A 15,317-nucleotide genomic window follows, 5' to 3' on the forward strand; every position below is an offset into this window, starting at 1 on the left:
CAAAATGGGTACATATTTGTGGAAGTTTGTAGATAGAGCTGTCATTCTCAACCTTTTATGCCATGACTCCTAATCTCATGCAAATTGGACCACAGGTCTCATTTGATAAAGTTTTATCTCAGGGTCTTCAAGATCACATTTAGATGTTTTATTAGAGAAATTGTGTGAAACCCATGACAAAAGAAAATGTCATTGTGTTACTTATGGATGGAACTGTAGTGAAGAGAAATGATTCCCCTTCCCCTTGACACCCTCCCTCAATGAGCCTTAGGGGTCTCTGCATACTACTGTGATAAGCCCTGTGCCTCAAACTTAGACTGAACTACGGTCTTTTCTTAGAGCAGGGGGCTCAAACAGCAGGCCCCCTCCCCCCTCCCCCAGCCTGGAAAATCTTTTTTTTGTTTGTTTGTTTTTTTAGTTGTTTAATGGCAATTTAATCTATTAACATCATATGCAAATGAAATTAGACCACAAGTTGACTTTTATTATGAAGTAGACTATTCACAAGAAATGCAATGTGTTCAGTTAGCCATGTTGTCATTCATCAACAATGCATTTACATACGTGCATGTTTGACTGTAAAAGATGTGTTTGACTGTTTGTAAAAGATGTGACTTCACATGTGACTTCAAATAGATTAAAGCCAATACAGTTTGGTTTCAGCTTTTCAACAAACCTTGAAATTAACCGGCATTCACAATCATTATTCAAAGTTTTTACAGCCAGCAATGCGCATTTGGCCTCAGCTTTTCAACAACTAGCATTCACAACCAAAAGTTCCTCAGAACTTGCATTCTCTAGTTTGAGTTTTAGACAACTATCATAGAGCTATGATGTTCATTAAATGAGTTTTAAATAAGGCCATCTCTGTCAGAAGAGTATTTCAGAGATTATCTTTATAGGATGTGTGTGTTGTTTTTATGTTTTACCAAACTATTCAAAAGTATGTCAAACAAATTGCATAACTATTATCTATTATCTGTGTACTAACTATGTAGTTTGGCTTGATCTGATATCATTGTGTTGTAGCTGGAATATCGTAATTAATGTTGTTGCAGGACCATCATGATGAGTCATGTTTTTGTAATGTCATAGCTTTGCGACTCAGGAAAAAGAACAATTAGCAATTAGCTAGATCAGAACAACATTTGCATGTCCACTGGGCTTTGCCAGGATTTTCCTTATTCTGCTTCATGGACAGAATCAGTAGGTGCTGTAGGGGTTGAGAATGTCTGGTATGGTGCCCGCAGAATTGCAGCTCTGCTTTTTTCAGATGATGTAGGCTGCTTGGGCTGATGGGAAGAACCTGGGCCCAATGCTCCCAGTTACCATGTGTACTTTGTTAGACCCTGCCAATATTCATACAGCAAAATTTCCCACACATCCACTCACTCACACCACTGAGCTTCCTGAGCAATGTTTGTCAGAGGTTTTGCTCACAAGTGAGGGTAAGATGAAACACAAAATTAACAGGTGGATTGGTGAAGTTTCAGCAGTAGTGTGGGCATTGTACTGGACTGAAACTGCTGAGTCTGAAGGTCACGCTCACATTTTACCAATCTGATCTCAACCTTCACCTATGGCCATGAGCTGTGGGTTCTGAGCAAATAAATGACAGTATGTTTAAAAGTAGAGGAAAACTAATTCCGTTGCTAATGGAGGCTGGGCTTAACCTTAGATACAGGATGAGGAGCTCAGATCCGGTAGTTACTTGTAAAAAAGTGGAACTGCTACACCAAAGGATGCCCAGTGGCTAGGGTGAAGAAAGTCCCTGGATAAGCAGGGAATTCCAGACATCCCTCTCCCTGGCAATGTTTTCCAGCTACTCCTAGGGGATCCAGAGGCATGCCTGGACAGATGATATGTAATCACTCCAGCGAAGTCTGGGTCTTCCTCAGGGTGTTCACCCAGTTGGTCATGCCTGGAAAATGTTCAAAGGGAAGCCAGGAAGCGTCCTAATCAGGAGATGCTGCTCCTCCGCTCGCTGTCAAAGTGAAGGTGCAGCAGCTGTACTCTGAGCTCCCTCCGGATGTTCATGTTCCTCAATCTATCTCTAAAGCTGAGTCCAGCCTCCCCAGCAAGAAAGCTAATTTTGACACTTGGATCAGTGATCTCATTATTTCGGTCACTTACCCAAAGCTCGTAACCATAGGTGACTGTTGGAACGTAGATCAGTGATCCCAGCCAATTCACACTCAGCTGCAGACCTCCCCATTGCCTGATTGAGGTCATGAACTGAAGAAGCCAAAAGAACTACATCAGCAGAAAGCAGAGACACAGTTCTGAGGTTCCCAAACCAGAGACGCTCTGACCACGGCTGTGTCTTTTCATGAATATTAGAAACAGGATCAGAGACATTGCAGCTCTGACTTTGGTTATAAAGGGGCCGGATGGCCCATAGCAATGGCCCCGGTCATCATACTCCTGCATTACTCCAAACAAAACCCCCTGGAGACATGGCAGTAGGCCTTGTCCATACAAAACAAATACAGGCTGGATGGGTGAACTCCTTTGACCCACCCAGCAAGCTGACACAACTGAAGAGCTGGACCACTGCTCCACAACCAGGACAGCATTTGCAAATCTCAAATCTGACAGTCAGTTGGAGCTTTCTTTCCAGCACCCTTGAAAAAACTTTCCCAGGAAGTCTGTGCAGTGAGAAACCTTGACTTTTGCTTGTTGCACAGGGTCAAGTACACTTCTAGGTACACTGCGAATGCTCCTTGTACCTCTGGCCGCAAATACACCCTCGCACACACCTGTGCTGTGTGCTCAGACCCCTAACCAAGTTTACACAACATTATGATGATGGTTAATACAATGGTTGCATGATACGGAATGGTCCAATAGTATTTATGTTTCAAACATGATCTAGTGGCATTATATTCACTGAGCTGTAAACTAGTGGCTATCTATTAGAGGACATACCAATGGATATTTCTTTTGCAATTCGGGTCTTATTATTTTTATTTTTTTGGGGGGGATTACTTTTCATTATTTCTGTCAACAAAATTAATACTGTAATAACCTTGTTAATTGCTGAAATCTGGGAACATCACTAAAGATGGGTACAGTGGGTCAAGGATCACAAGCAGTTAGACCATCAGTCCCCAGGTTAGTCAGGAAACAATGGTGAATAAAAAAATTAAACTGTCCATTGCAATCATCTAGCCCTAAAAGTACATTTTAGTTCTGTATTGGACTAACAAACCTTTAATGAAGCAGTTCTTATATCTTAGACACTGATTTGGCCATGTTGTGGAAAAAGTACTTTTTCCAATTATATATAAAATTAGAATATTGTGTAAAAGTTCATTTATTTCAGTAATTCAACTTAAAAGGTAAAACTAATATATCATACAGACTCATTACATGCAAAGCGAGATATTTTATTTGTTATAATTTTGATGAGTATGGCTGATAGCTTATGAAAACCCCAAATTCCGATTTTTTGGAAATTAGAATATTACATAAAATCAATAAAAAAGGATTTTAAATACAGAAATGTCGGCCCTCTGAAAAGTATAGTCATGCATATGTACTCAGTACTTGGTTTGGGCCCCTTTTGCATGAATGGCCTTTTTATCCCTGCTGTTTTTCTTCCACACTTTTCACTTCCACTTAACTTACTATTATTGTGCTTTTATACAGCACTTTGAGAACATCCAGCTTCTTTTGCAATTACCTCTTGAGGCTTTCCCTCCTTGTGGAGGATGTCAATGATGGTTTTGTGCACAACTGTCAGGTCAGCAGTCTTCCCCATGATTGTGAATTCTACTGAACCAGACTGAGAGACCATTTAAAGGCTCAGGAACCCTTTGCCAGTGTGTTAGATTAATTAGCTGATTAGAGTGTGACACTTGAGCCTACAAGATTAGACCTTTTCACAATATTCTAATTTTCTGAGGTTTTGAATTTGGGGTTTTCATAAGCTGTAAGCCATAATCATCAAAATTATAACAAATAAGGGCTTGAAATATCTCACTTTGCATGTAATGAGTCTATATAATATGTTAGTTTCACATTTTAAGTTGAATTACTGAAATAAACTTTTGCACGATATTCACATTTTTCGAGTTTCAACTGACTATAGAGACTATAGAGTCTTTAAAAGTGGGAGCAATAAAATCTGTCAAAGAAGCCCTTTATTTTAAGTAATTTACTGTGGGTCTTGCACTCACATAATGCTGTGTGTGTGTGTGTGTGTGTGTGTGTGTGTGTGTGTGTGTGTGTGTGTGTGTGTGTGTGCGTGTGCGTGCTTTGTGTGTGTGTGTGTGTGTGTGTGTGTGTGTGCGCGTTTGTGTACGTTTCAGACCGTGGAAAGGGCAGACAGAGACAGGCCATTTTAGGTGAACACCCATCATCCTACAGTGATAACAGCTATGGTGAGACTATAACATGCGCACACACACACACACACTCACGCTTACAATTACACTGGTAACTGAATCTGCTGTCTTACACAAGGCTGCTGCTCCATCTACAGCCTTGATACCTCACAAGCAAAACCTGACACTCATCCACACCCACACACCCAGGCACACACACAATCACCCAGTATAGGTGTAGATTGCCATTTACATGTAATGAATGCAGCAGTAGGTATACCTTCACCTGTGTTTGAAAACGGATCCCTGCCAGTTGCACACTGTCTTTAATTTAAACTGTATCAAGATACACATATACAGTACATACACATTGTGGGGGGTTCAAAGAGTCCAACTCTGCCAAATTTAAATTCAATAACAAATGTTATTGTTTTCCCTGACGTACATGTTTCTTCCATCAGACAACAACTATGCTTGAAAAACAGTGTTTTGTTTACAAAAAATGAAATTACAACTGTAAGGCCTCATTTACATTGTGTGCACAGCTGAATAGTCACTAGAATCATTTATGAACCCTCTGGCAAATAGAGACAAAGTAAAAAAAGAAATAAATCTGAACTCTTAGTCATCACTATCTGCGATACCGGATTTTGGAAACAGTAATTAAAAATGCTATTAATGTAGGTCACCAGGAGGTTTCAGGTTAAAGGATTTCTTGCAAATTGTGTAAACCTTCCTGAAGACAGTACAGCAACGTCTAGCAATAGACACAGGCAATTATGTTCTTATGACATTAATGTTAGTTCTTTATTAACCTATTACCTTAATTGAAGTTAACTTTATTGAACTGATGTAAAATGAGACTGTGTGCCTCTTCAGGTCCACCCTGCCCCCTGCTGCCTTTGCCTGGAAACAGCAGGTACAAGCTCACCTCAGTGGACGTTCCTGACATGGTTTCCTACCCTCTGCCCCAGTCCTCATCCTCATACTCTGGCCACGCACCCAGCTCTGTTGCCATGGTGAGTGGCCTCCATCCATCCAAGATGAACTGCACCCGCATCTTCAACCTCTTCTGCCTCTACGGGAATATTGAGAAGGTAGGGGGGGGGGGGGGTGTGTGTGTGCATGCGTGTATTTTCACGAAGTGGGTCTTTTAATGATTCTGCTCTTTCTTTTGTCTTGCAACTGTTGTAATCATCAGAGACTCTGTAGAACTACATTAAATCAATACATTACCCTTGGCTTCATATCACCTTTGGACTTTATACACAGAATGGGAACTTTGATTTTGTTCATATCACTTAAGGATCTCTTAACAGAAGCATAATTACATACAATAAAACCTGTTCCCAAGTTCATACCATAATGATGTATGTTGCTTTTATCAGCCAGCTGTTAATAGTGAGTGTGTATGTCATTGTAGGTTAAGTTCATGAAGAGCGTTCCTGGAACAGCACTCGTTGAGATGGGAGATGAGTATGCAGTGGACAGAGCCATCACACACCTCAACAGCATCAAGGTGTTTGGCAAAAGACTCAATGTCTGGTGAGAAGTAGATCAATACACACACATGCATATATTGTTAAGTTATTTCTTTAGTTCAATACATGTAATTTGTCTGGCCAATACCTTAAAATGTGTGTTATAATACAAGGTTATTTGTCACGTACTGGTGTTAATCGTAGATCCAAAATATGTCACGTATATCTAAATCAGCGCTACAAATAGAGGGAGGGTTACTGATTTTCTGAAAAATGCCAGCTCACAGAATCCACTTAGAAAGCCGTCTTCCTCTTCTTCCTGAAATCTATCACCATCTCTCTGGTCTTGCTGATGTTCAGCCGCAGGTGATTCTGTCCAGTCCACTCCACAGAGTTGTCTACCAGTGCCCTGTACTCCTCCTCCTGTCCCTCACTTATACACCCAACAACAGCCGAGTCGTCAGAAAACTTCTGCAGGTGACACGACCCGGTGTTGTACTGAAAGTCAGTGGTGTATAAGGTGAACAGGAAAGGAGACAGTACAGTCCCCCTGTGGAGCTCCTGTATCACTAACCACCGCATCAAACAGAACACTGCCCATACGGACAAACTGTGGCCTGCCTGTCAGGTAGTCAGTAATCCAGGAGATCATTGTGTCGTCTACACCCATCACCCGCAGCTTCTCCCCCAGTAGCAGTGGCTGAATGGTGTTAAATGCACTAGAGAAATCAAAGAATGTGATTCTCACAGTGCCTCCTCCACCATCCAGGTGCGAATGGGCTCGTTGCAGCAGGTAGATGACAGCGTCATCAACTCCCAAGTGGGGCTGGTAAGCAAATTGCAGAGGGTCTAGCAGGGCTCTCACCTGCGGCCTCAGGTTGGCCAAAACCAGTCTCTCCAGCACCTTCATGACGTAAGATGTGATGGCCACTGGTCGATAGTCATTGAGGTCTGATGATGTCGACTTCTTTGGAACAGGAACCAGGCAGGAAGTCTTCCAAAGCACCGGTATTCTCTCCTGACCCAGGCTCAGGTTGTAGAGGTGTTGTAGGACAGGAGACAGCTGGCTGGCACATGTCTTCAGGATCCTGGGGCTGATACCGTCATGGCCTGCAGCCTTCTGCTGGTGGAGTCTCTCCAGCTGTCTCCTAACCTGGCCTGCAGTCACAGTCATGCGGGGGAGTGAGGGGGGAGGGGAGGAAGCATTTGGGGCAGTGAGGGTGTGTGGGGGTCTGGAGGTGTCAGGGAGACGACAGAAGGCTGTGAGCTGAACCTATTGAAGAATCTGTTCAGCTCGTTTGCCCTCTCCAGGCTGCCCGATGACTGTCTGCCGCTCACCTTACACCCAGTGATCTGCTTCATACCAGTCCACACATCCCTCACATTGTTCTGCTGGAGTTTGGCCTCCAGCTTCCTCCTGTAGGCGTCTTTACAGGCCCTCAGCATATCCCTGAGTTCATGCTGCACTCTCCTCAGTTCTTCCCTGTCTCCAGACCTGAACGCCCTCTTCTTCTTGTTAAGAAGAGCTTTCAGGTCATTGGTGATCCACGGCTTATTATTAGGGAAGCAGCGTACAGTCTTGGTTGGCATGGTGGTGTGTTCACAGAACCTGATGTATTCTGTGATGCAGTTGGTCATGCTGTCGAGATCCTCTCCATGTGGCTCAACAAGTGCATCCCAGTCTGTCGACTCAAAGCAGTCCTGTAGTGCGTTAAAATGAGTTTGAGCTGAAAACAAAAAATTTGGTAAATCTTTAAAGTGCCTCTTTCGTCATAGTTATGCTTTTACACGAAGGTTTGACTCATATACATTCACAAAAAAAGCCCAGGTTGCATTTTGGCGAGAGTTTCACTTTAAAGGGACAGTGTGTAACGATTTAAGTAATTTATTAACTCAAATCAACGTCTTCGTTCATAAGTAAGTCTTCATTGGTGTACAATTACCTCTGCCAACAATTTGACTTGTCCTCCTGAGCGAAGAATTACCTATCTGAATATACATAGCATTGGCAAGCTCTATGGAGGCCGCCATGTCTCTCCGGTTTTAAAAAACTATGGACTGCCGAGAGGGACACAAAGCACTACGTGGTACTATGTGGTAGGGCTAACCGCGTTTTCGCTCGGAGCTAGCTTGACTGTGGAACTGAGAGGGAGCTTAGCGAAAGCGCTCATCACTAACAATAACAATAACTAACTACATCTTTACCTCATTGCTTGAATCAGTAGAAATACTTGACGCTGTTGGGAAAGAGTCTATATTTTGAAAATGAGTTTCTTGTCCGTCAGGGCCACCGTAGCTTCTGGAAAGTCTCCAACGTCTTCAGAACGGGAGGGGTGAGCAAAGGAGTGTTGCAATGTAGAACCTCACAGCTAGATGGTGCTAAATACTTGATATATTACACACTGTCCCTTTAAAAGCAGGAATCATTTAATAAAAGAAAACTCTTGCCCTCTGGGTGGCGCTCTATATTTCACAGTCTCAACATTGAAAAATAGTTCCATGGATGAGAAATTATTTTTTCTCTTTAATGTAAAACAGATGCGTGGATTTGATCAGATTGATAACACAGGTGTTGTGTTGTGTACAGTGTGTCCAAGCAGCATGCAGTGATCCCCAGTCAGGTATTTGAGTTAGAGGATGGCAGCAGTAGCTATAAGGACTTTGCCATGACCAGGAACAACCGCTTCAGCAGTGCTGGACAGGCCTCCAAAAACATCATTCAGCCCCCATCTGCAGTGCTCCACTACTACAACGTCCCTCCATGCATATCACAGGACCATTTACTGAGGGTATGTACTAATGTCCTGTTTTTAACTTGTAGTTTGAAATATAATGAAAGTGCTTAAGTACAAAAGTCTGATATTGATCTGATTAAATGTAATATTTGTGTAAATGTATCCAACATTAGAAACTTAGCCATTTCTAAAATTGTTGATATATATTTCTAAAACATAAATGCTAACATAAAGAATGGATACATTGTTTCGTACTAAAACACCTATCCAGCAGACTGGCAGACTCAAACCTTGTTGTAATGTAACAATGCAAATATGTGAGCCTTTGTGCAATACAAATATGACAAAAATATGTACTTTTCCTAACTTATGAGTAAAAATTACATTACAGTTTGTTAAACATGTACTGAAAATACATGCATGCCTTCATTAATATTATAATGTGCATATTACATGATATACAGTGAATATAAATGTCTACATACCACTGGCCAGGTTTTTGTGATATGAAAAAAATAGACTAAGTGAAATCATTTCAGAACCTCTAATGTGACCTAAAACCTGCACAAACTGAAATCTTTAAGGGGGAAAAAGAAAAAATTAGAAAATAAATTAATGTGGTTGCATAAGTGTGCACACCCTCTTATAACTGGGGATGTGACTGTTTTCTTTCGTTTTCTTTTCCGCTTTTTCCGTGAGGGTTGCGGGATGTTGCCGCTTTTTATCCCCCTGAGGGGTTGCGGGGCTTACTGGGACCAAATCCAGTTTTACTCATGGGCGTAGGCCAGGGTACACCCTGAATGAGTCACCAGCTCATTGCAGGACCCTTACTGATGGCAGTGCCTGCCACACAGGGTGCCAACTGCACATCAGGAGCAATTCTTGGGTTCAGTATCTTGCTCAAGGGTACTTTGATATGTAGCTCAGTCCCGCCCCAGGGGAGCCGGGGAAATCGAACGAGCGACCTTCTGATCACTGGTCCACCAGCTCTACCCACTGAGCTACAGCTACAGGGATGTGACTGTGTTCAGTTAACCAGTTGCATTCAAACTCATGTTAAAGAGGAGTCAGTACACACCTGTCATCATTTAAAGTGCCTCTGATTAACCCCAAATAAAGTTCAGCTGCTCTAGTAGGCTTTTCCTGAAATGTTCTTAGTTACATCATGCAGCAAAGGCCATGGTCCACAGAGAGCTTCCAAAGCATCAGAGGGATCTCTTTATCAAAAGGTATCAGTCAGGAGAACGGTACAAATGAATTTCCAAGGCATAAGATATACCATGGAACACAGTGAAGGCAGTCATCATCATGGGAGAAAATATGGTGCTATAGTGACATTTCCAAGAACTGGACGCCCCCGCCAAAATTGATGAAAAGACGAGAAGAAAACCGGTCAGGGAGGCTGCCAAGAGGCCTACAGCAACATTAAAAAACTGCAGGAATTTCTGGCAAGTACAGGCTGTGTAGTACATGTGACAGCAATCTCCCATATTCTTCATAAGTCTGGGCTATGGGGTAGGGTGGCAAGGCAGAAGCCTTTTCTTATGAAGATAAACATCCAAGCCTGGCTTAATGTTGTAAAAACACATTTGAAGTCTCCCAAAACATGTGGGAAAATGTGTTATGGTCTGATGAGACCAATGTTAAACTTATATACGTATGTTTGGCACAGATACAACACTGCACATCACCAGAAGAACACAGTGAAGCAAGGTGGTAGCAGCATCATGATTTGACTGACAGATTTGGAGAGTTTTTACAAGCAGGGGGGGGGAATAGTGCCAAGTCAAGATGTGCCATGCTAATAGACTCCTACCCAAAAAGACTGAGTGCTGTAATAAAATCAGAAGGTGCTTCAATGAAGTATTAGTTTAAGGGTGTGCACACTTATGCAACCACACTATTTCATTTTTTTATTTTTCTCCCTAAAAGATTTCAGTTTGTTTTTCAGTTGAGTTATGCAGGTTATAGGTCCCATTAAAGGTGGAAAAAAGTTTTGAAATGATTTCTCTTAGTCTCATTTTTTTACATCACAAAATCCTGGCATTTTAACAGGGGTGTGTAGACTGTTTATATCCACTGTACATAATATAACCTAAGGTTTTTAATATAGTGAAAGGTAGAAATTGGATTTAAACAGCCATGTTTAAGATTTTAACATATTCTAATCAATTATTATTGATAGTTGTTTTAAGTACCACCCTGCATGTTCTTCCAAGCTCATCATCAATTGTTATATTTCTTACCGAATAATTTTTTTGAACTGGTATCAGAAATATGATGATGTAGGGAGGAGCAGTGTCGTAATGTCATGCTGCGACAGACTTGTCTGAGTTGAAAGGCCATGTAATGATTGAAGTTTTGGGTCTGAGCCTTGCCTAATGCAGCTTTACTTACACATGAGTTATTGTGTGTGTTTTGGCAGCTGTGTACAGAGCATGATGTGCCTGGCTTTGTCAAATTCAAGATGTTTGATGCCAAACGTAAGTAAAGTTCAAGTAAGTTCTGGTTAAAGTTGATACAGTAAATGGTGTTGTTCTGAAGTCAGTCTAAGTCATTCATTTACTCCTACTTGTGTACTGATGAAGTTGAAATTGATGTAATTGTATCGATTATTTATAACTCCTTCCTCCCACTCCCACTTCTCTCTCTTGTTTTGAATACCTGACCTGCTGCTCTTTGATCTCACCTTATGTATTTGTCTCTCAGCCTCCTCTAAGACAATCTCTGGCCTTTTAGAGTTTGACAGTAAGACAGAGGCAGTGGAGGTTCTTACTGTTCTCAACCACTACCAGATCAGGATACCTAGTAAGTCCTCCCGTCCTCAAGTCAATGATTATACAGCTCTTTTCACACAGAAACTCAGAATTATCTCCGCAGCAGCTATTCACCAATTCTTCCGTGACGCCTCTTTAGGAGCCAAGCGGCTCCTAAAGAGGCGTGACGGTTAACGTCATGATGATGACGTCTGTGTGTTTTGTTTTGTTTTTCCAAGGTGTTCCCCCGGTGTCCTCTGATAGGCCTACCAAACACATTTATGCCCCAACCATGGGGGGGCTCCAAAAGTACATTTTAACACATCAGAGCCTGGTTGAAATTTTGCTGAAACGCAATGATTGCCATTTGCGACTTTAGTCTCAGCTGAACAGGCATCTTGAGCGCCAACAGCTTAAACCCGCCGAATAGCCACATGCAGCTATTTTTGTCATTTCTTATACCCTTACCTCTCTCTAATATGCGGCAAATGTTTCAGTCAGGCACTAATACTAAGTGTGTGTGTGTGTGTGTGTGTGTGTGTGTGTGTGTGTGTGTTTTCAGATGGGTCAAACCCATACACCCTGAAGTTGTGTTTCTCCACCTCATCTCATCTATAAAACATTCAGAGCACAAGACGAAGCTGCTGAGCCTGGGCCTCTGACCTGAGAGAGGCAGTGGGACAATGATGATGAGAGAGAAAAACAAACAAATGTTAAAAGAAGAAGAAACTGAGAGATAGATGCCTTTTAAAGACGCTAAAGAAGATGGCGAGTCACAATGAGAGAGACATTGTCACTGTCTCCAACCTGAACATCAAACCTGTCCTATCATCCCACCGTTCAATCAGAACCTTAAAAGCTGACAGACTAGTGACTGTGTGAAGTACTTTAATAATGTGTTTTATTGTCATGTGGGACATTCAGAGGACACTGCTCTTGTGTTTGTCACAAACGTCTTCACTGCATGAGGGGGAGACATGGACCCACTCTGTGGAATCTACTGTACAAAGTTTCTTCAGACATCTCTAAAGTTGTCAACTGTGCACATGGTCACTCAGATATTATTTTAGTGTTTAAAAACTGCTAAATACAGTGTGTTGATTTAAATTGTAATTGGGTATATACAGTAATGTGGATATGATTTTAACACAAGCTCTCATTTTGAAGTCATTAGTGCTAAAGGAACTGTGTCCTGGCTGCTGCAAGGCCCTAATGACAGAGGTGTCACTCTACTGTTTGGTCTAGCTCTTTGGCCCAAAATGAGATAACTCAACTACTGACCAGTTGTTAAGTTTGCTGTAGACCTTCAAGGTCCCCAAAGGAAGACTCTCAATACTTTTGGTGACAGTCTGACATTCAGGTTAGAATTTTGAGCCAGTACTGTGGTCTAGGATGTGATATATGGAAAACTAATGGCAGGATTTCTATGAATATTCATGTTTCTAAGAGGGTGTATTCCAGTGTTTTGGAAAGTTACTGTTATCACGTTAGCCCACCCAATTGCAGCTTTCCCACCATTGCCAGTCAAGACACAAGAAATATCTTAACTAAACTAACCATTTACTTGAGCATATTCATTCTTCTAAGAGGATAACCTCTTTATTTTTTTGACCCCTCACAGTCATCCCCTTAGCGCCAACCTTGGGACACAACTTTCTTTTACAGCCCCTTTCTAGTGAGCAAAGTTAGATTGTGTTTATTTGTTCTATATTTTGAATTTTTGGGCAAATGATTTGGTGGACTATAGTAGTATTACAACAGTGTAAAAAATAACCTATTCATGTTAACAATGTTGACTTTCTTCCACACAGCCCTGCTCTTTGTATTGTACATACTATGTTGTTTCACTAAATATAACCACAGTTGGTAGGTCGGTTGCTTCCTGTCTGTCACTTCGTCTGTGGACCATTTGCTGTTTGAAAAGAAATGACTCATTTGCTGATCCCATCCCAAGGCATTCTAACAAGTAGGTTAATGTATTTAATTGTAGAGTTTACCAGTCATTACTGTTTAGGTACTGCTGGTGAAAAAATCCACACCTGAAAGCAGGACAGTCTCCATAGCAAGTCAGGCATCAGAATCCGAGCATGAACTCAGTTTGTTTTCCTTACCCAAACTGTATGTAAATTCTGGGTTTAAAAAGCCTGTATTACTGGCAGTGTTGCGGGATGGCTTGCCTAGAGATATGACTCAATGCATCAATATGGAAGTGTAATTATTAAAAATAGTCCTGCTATTTATAATTACATGTGTGATGTAACTTGAAACGGCTGGGGTTGGGACGTAGTGATCATTTTATCAGTGTAAACAAATGTTATATATTTAATTAGATCAGCAGAAAGGCAGGATTGTATAAACATTTGTGATCACTTTCTTGGTTGGATACCTACTAGTGCTGCATGATAGTACCACTAAAGAAACACCATTTTTCAGTGTCGTTTTTCCAGGAGATTCAAGGGCCCATTTCATTTAATCTGTAATCATTTGGGCCCTAATTCCTGTCATGAAACATAGAAACAATTCACTTTCCAGGTTACTTGCTTTGACTTGAGCTTTACTGTGCTCAGGATTCTCATTCACAGTTCGGTGCATTGTGCAGCCAATCAAAAGACAGGTTTTACCAGTCCAGTTTTACCTTTTAAGAGGGGTGATTGTATCATAATGATCTACAGTACATATGGAGTTCACAATTGCTGTAAGATTTAAGACCAGTAAGCAGAACTACAAGGTAGTTCTCCAGTTTGTTTGTTTTCTGTAACGCTAATCTAAAAATCTACCTTCAAACTCAGTATATATTGATTCCATCTTTGGCATACCCTAAAATCAGCACCATGCCAGAACATTGTTTAAGCTGATTTCAAAGAAAACATATACATTTGCACTGCACATGGAAAACTGGAATTGCATTATATTAACAGACATTTGCTTTGTCATTTAGATTTTTTTGCAGTATTTTATTTTTACGATCTAATGGTCATATACATTTTTTGTGTGGAATTTGTTTAAAATATGTGAACAAACAGGCTACCTAAAATCTGTAAGAAGCATAGGCTCCTTATTGAGGCCCAGTGTGGATCATTTGACATACTGGGCTTCTTAGAAGTCAGCTCTTTGGTTAAGCACAGTAACAAGAAGCAAATTGTCTCTACTCCACCCTGTATCTCATACAGGACATGCAGGTTTTTACTGCTCCAAGCCTATTTTTTAATATGCCTTGATCAATCACACTTGTTAATTAACGCATGCTTTTTGTACATAATATTTAAATAAGTGTGAAAAGTTTCACAGATAAATCTCACTTTCTGTAATTAAATTATTGCTCATTTAGATGTTGTTTGTACGTCTCTAACATTACTTGAATCTTATTTCTAAGGAGGTTTTATTTATTCTTTTTTTACGTTTTTTTTTAGCCTTTAAGGTGAATTGATAAATTAGGGCTGATATTTTGAAGCTGATATAAGTTTGCGATCACAGAACTGACGGTATGAGGAGGTTCCACTAATATCGCTGTAAAGGTTTAATGTTGTTGATAGTCAGTAATCACTGAAAACACTTAGGAAAATACAGAGAACTATATCGTTCCATTCATTTAAGAATCTCCGTGGCTGTAACTTATATGTACATGTTTAAATTGAAATAAATTCAGGTTTGGGGCTATAAGCTCCACACAGCTCCATTTGGCTGTCTCTCAATTGTCTTCATTTCACATAAAAAAAGAGGTTCTTGTTTTTAAACACATCGACAGAACAAAAAATGTTGTGCCAAAACAGAGTGGGTGTAGAGCTCAAACCGGAGAGGGCTGAGCACACAGCCCTAGGCTCCAGTTATAAGGTGGTACAATTTTATACAAAACAGTATGATACAAAATAAGTTATTCATAAAGTATAACCCTGCTTAAGACTACAGTTATACAGTGGCACACTCCAGACTTCATATTTTGCAGCCAACATTCACATAACCCTATTAGTACATGCACACCTGAACCTATTGCAAACTAATCACATAATGTAGGGTATG

The 15,317-nt window shown here is 40.9% G+C and overlaps 1 protein-coding gene across 3 annotated transcripts in view; it reads left to right on the forward strand.

Annotated features, from left to right (window-relative positions):
- LOC115596489 (heterogeneous nuclear ribonucleoprotein L-like) overlaps positions 1–14,976 on the forward strand; it is a 98,754-nt gene extending 83,778 nt beyond the window's left edge. For 2 of the 3 annotated variants that reach the window (XM_030441650.1, XM_030441649.1), the window contains 7 exons: positions 4,314–4,385; positions 5,208–5,425; positions 5,752–5,873; positions 8,397–8,598; positions 10,970–11,027; positions 11,254–11,352; positions 11,863–14,976. In XM_030441650.1, the coding sequence (XP_030297510.1) occupies positions 4,314–4,385; positions 5,208–5,425; positions 5,752–5,873; positions 8,397–8,598; positions 10,970–11,027; positions 11,254–11,352; positions 11,863–11,918 (827 nt within the window). In that variant the 3' untranslated portion in view covers positions 11,919–14,976. Of the gene's footprint in view, positions 1–4,313; positions 4,386–5,207; positions 5,426–5,751; positions 5,874–8,396; positions 8,599–10,969; positions 11,043–11,253; positions 11,353–11,862 lie in introns of those variants that run through there. The other variant, XM_030441652.1, reaches the window with a different exon arrangement.
- The last annotated feature ends 341 nt before the right edge of the window (positions 14,977–15,317 follow it).

This window comes from Sparus aurata, chromosome 15 (genome assembly GCF_900880675.1).
Source record: "Sparus aurata chromosome 15, fSpaAur1.1, whole genome shotgun sequence".
Lineage (NCBI taxonomy): Eukaryota > Metazoa > Chordata > Actinopteri > Spariformes > Sparidae > Sparus > Sparus aurata.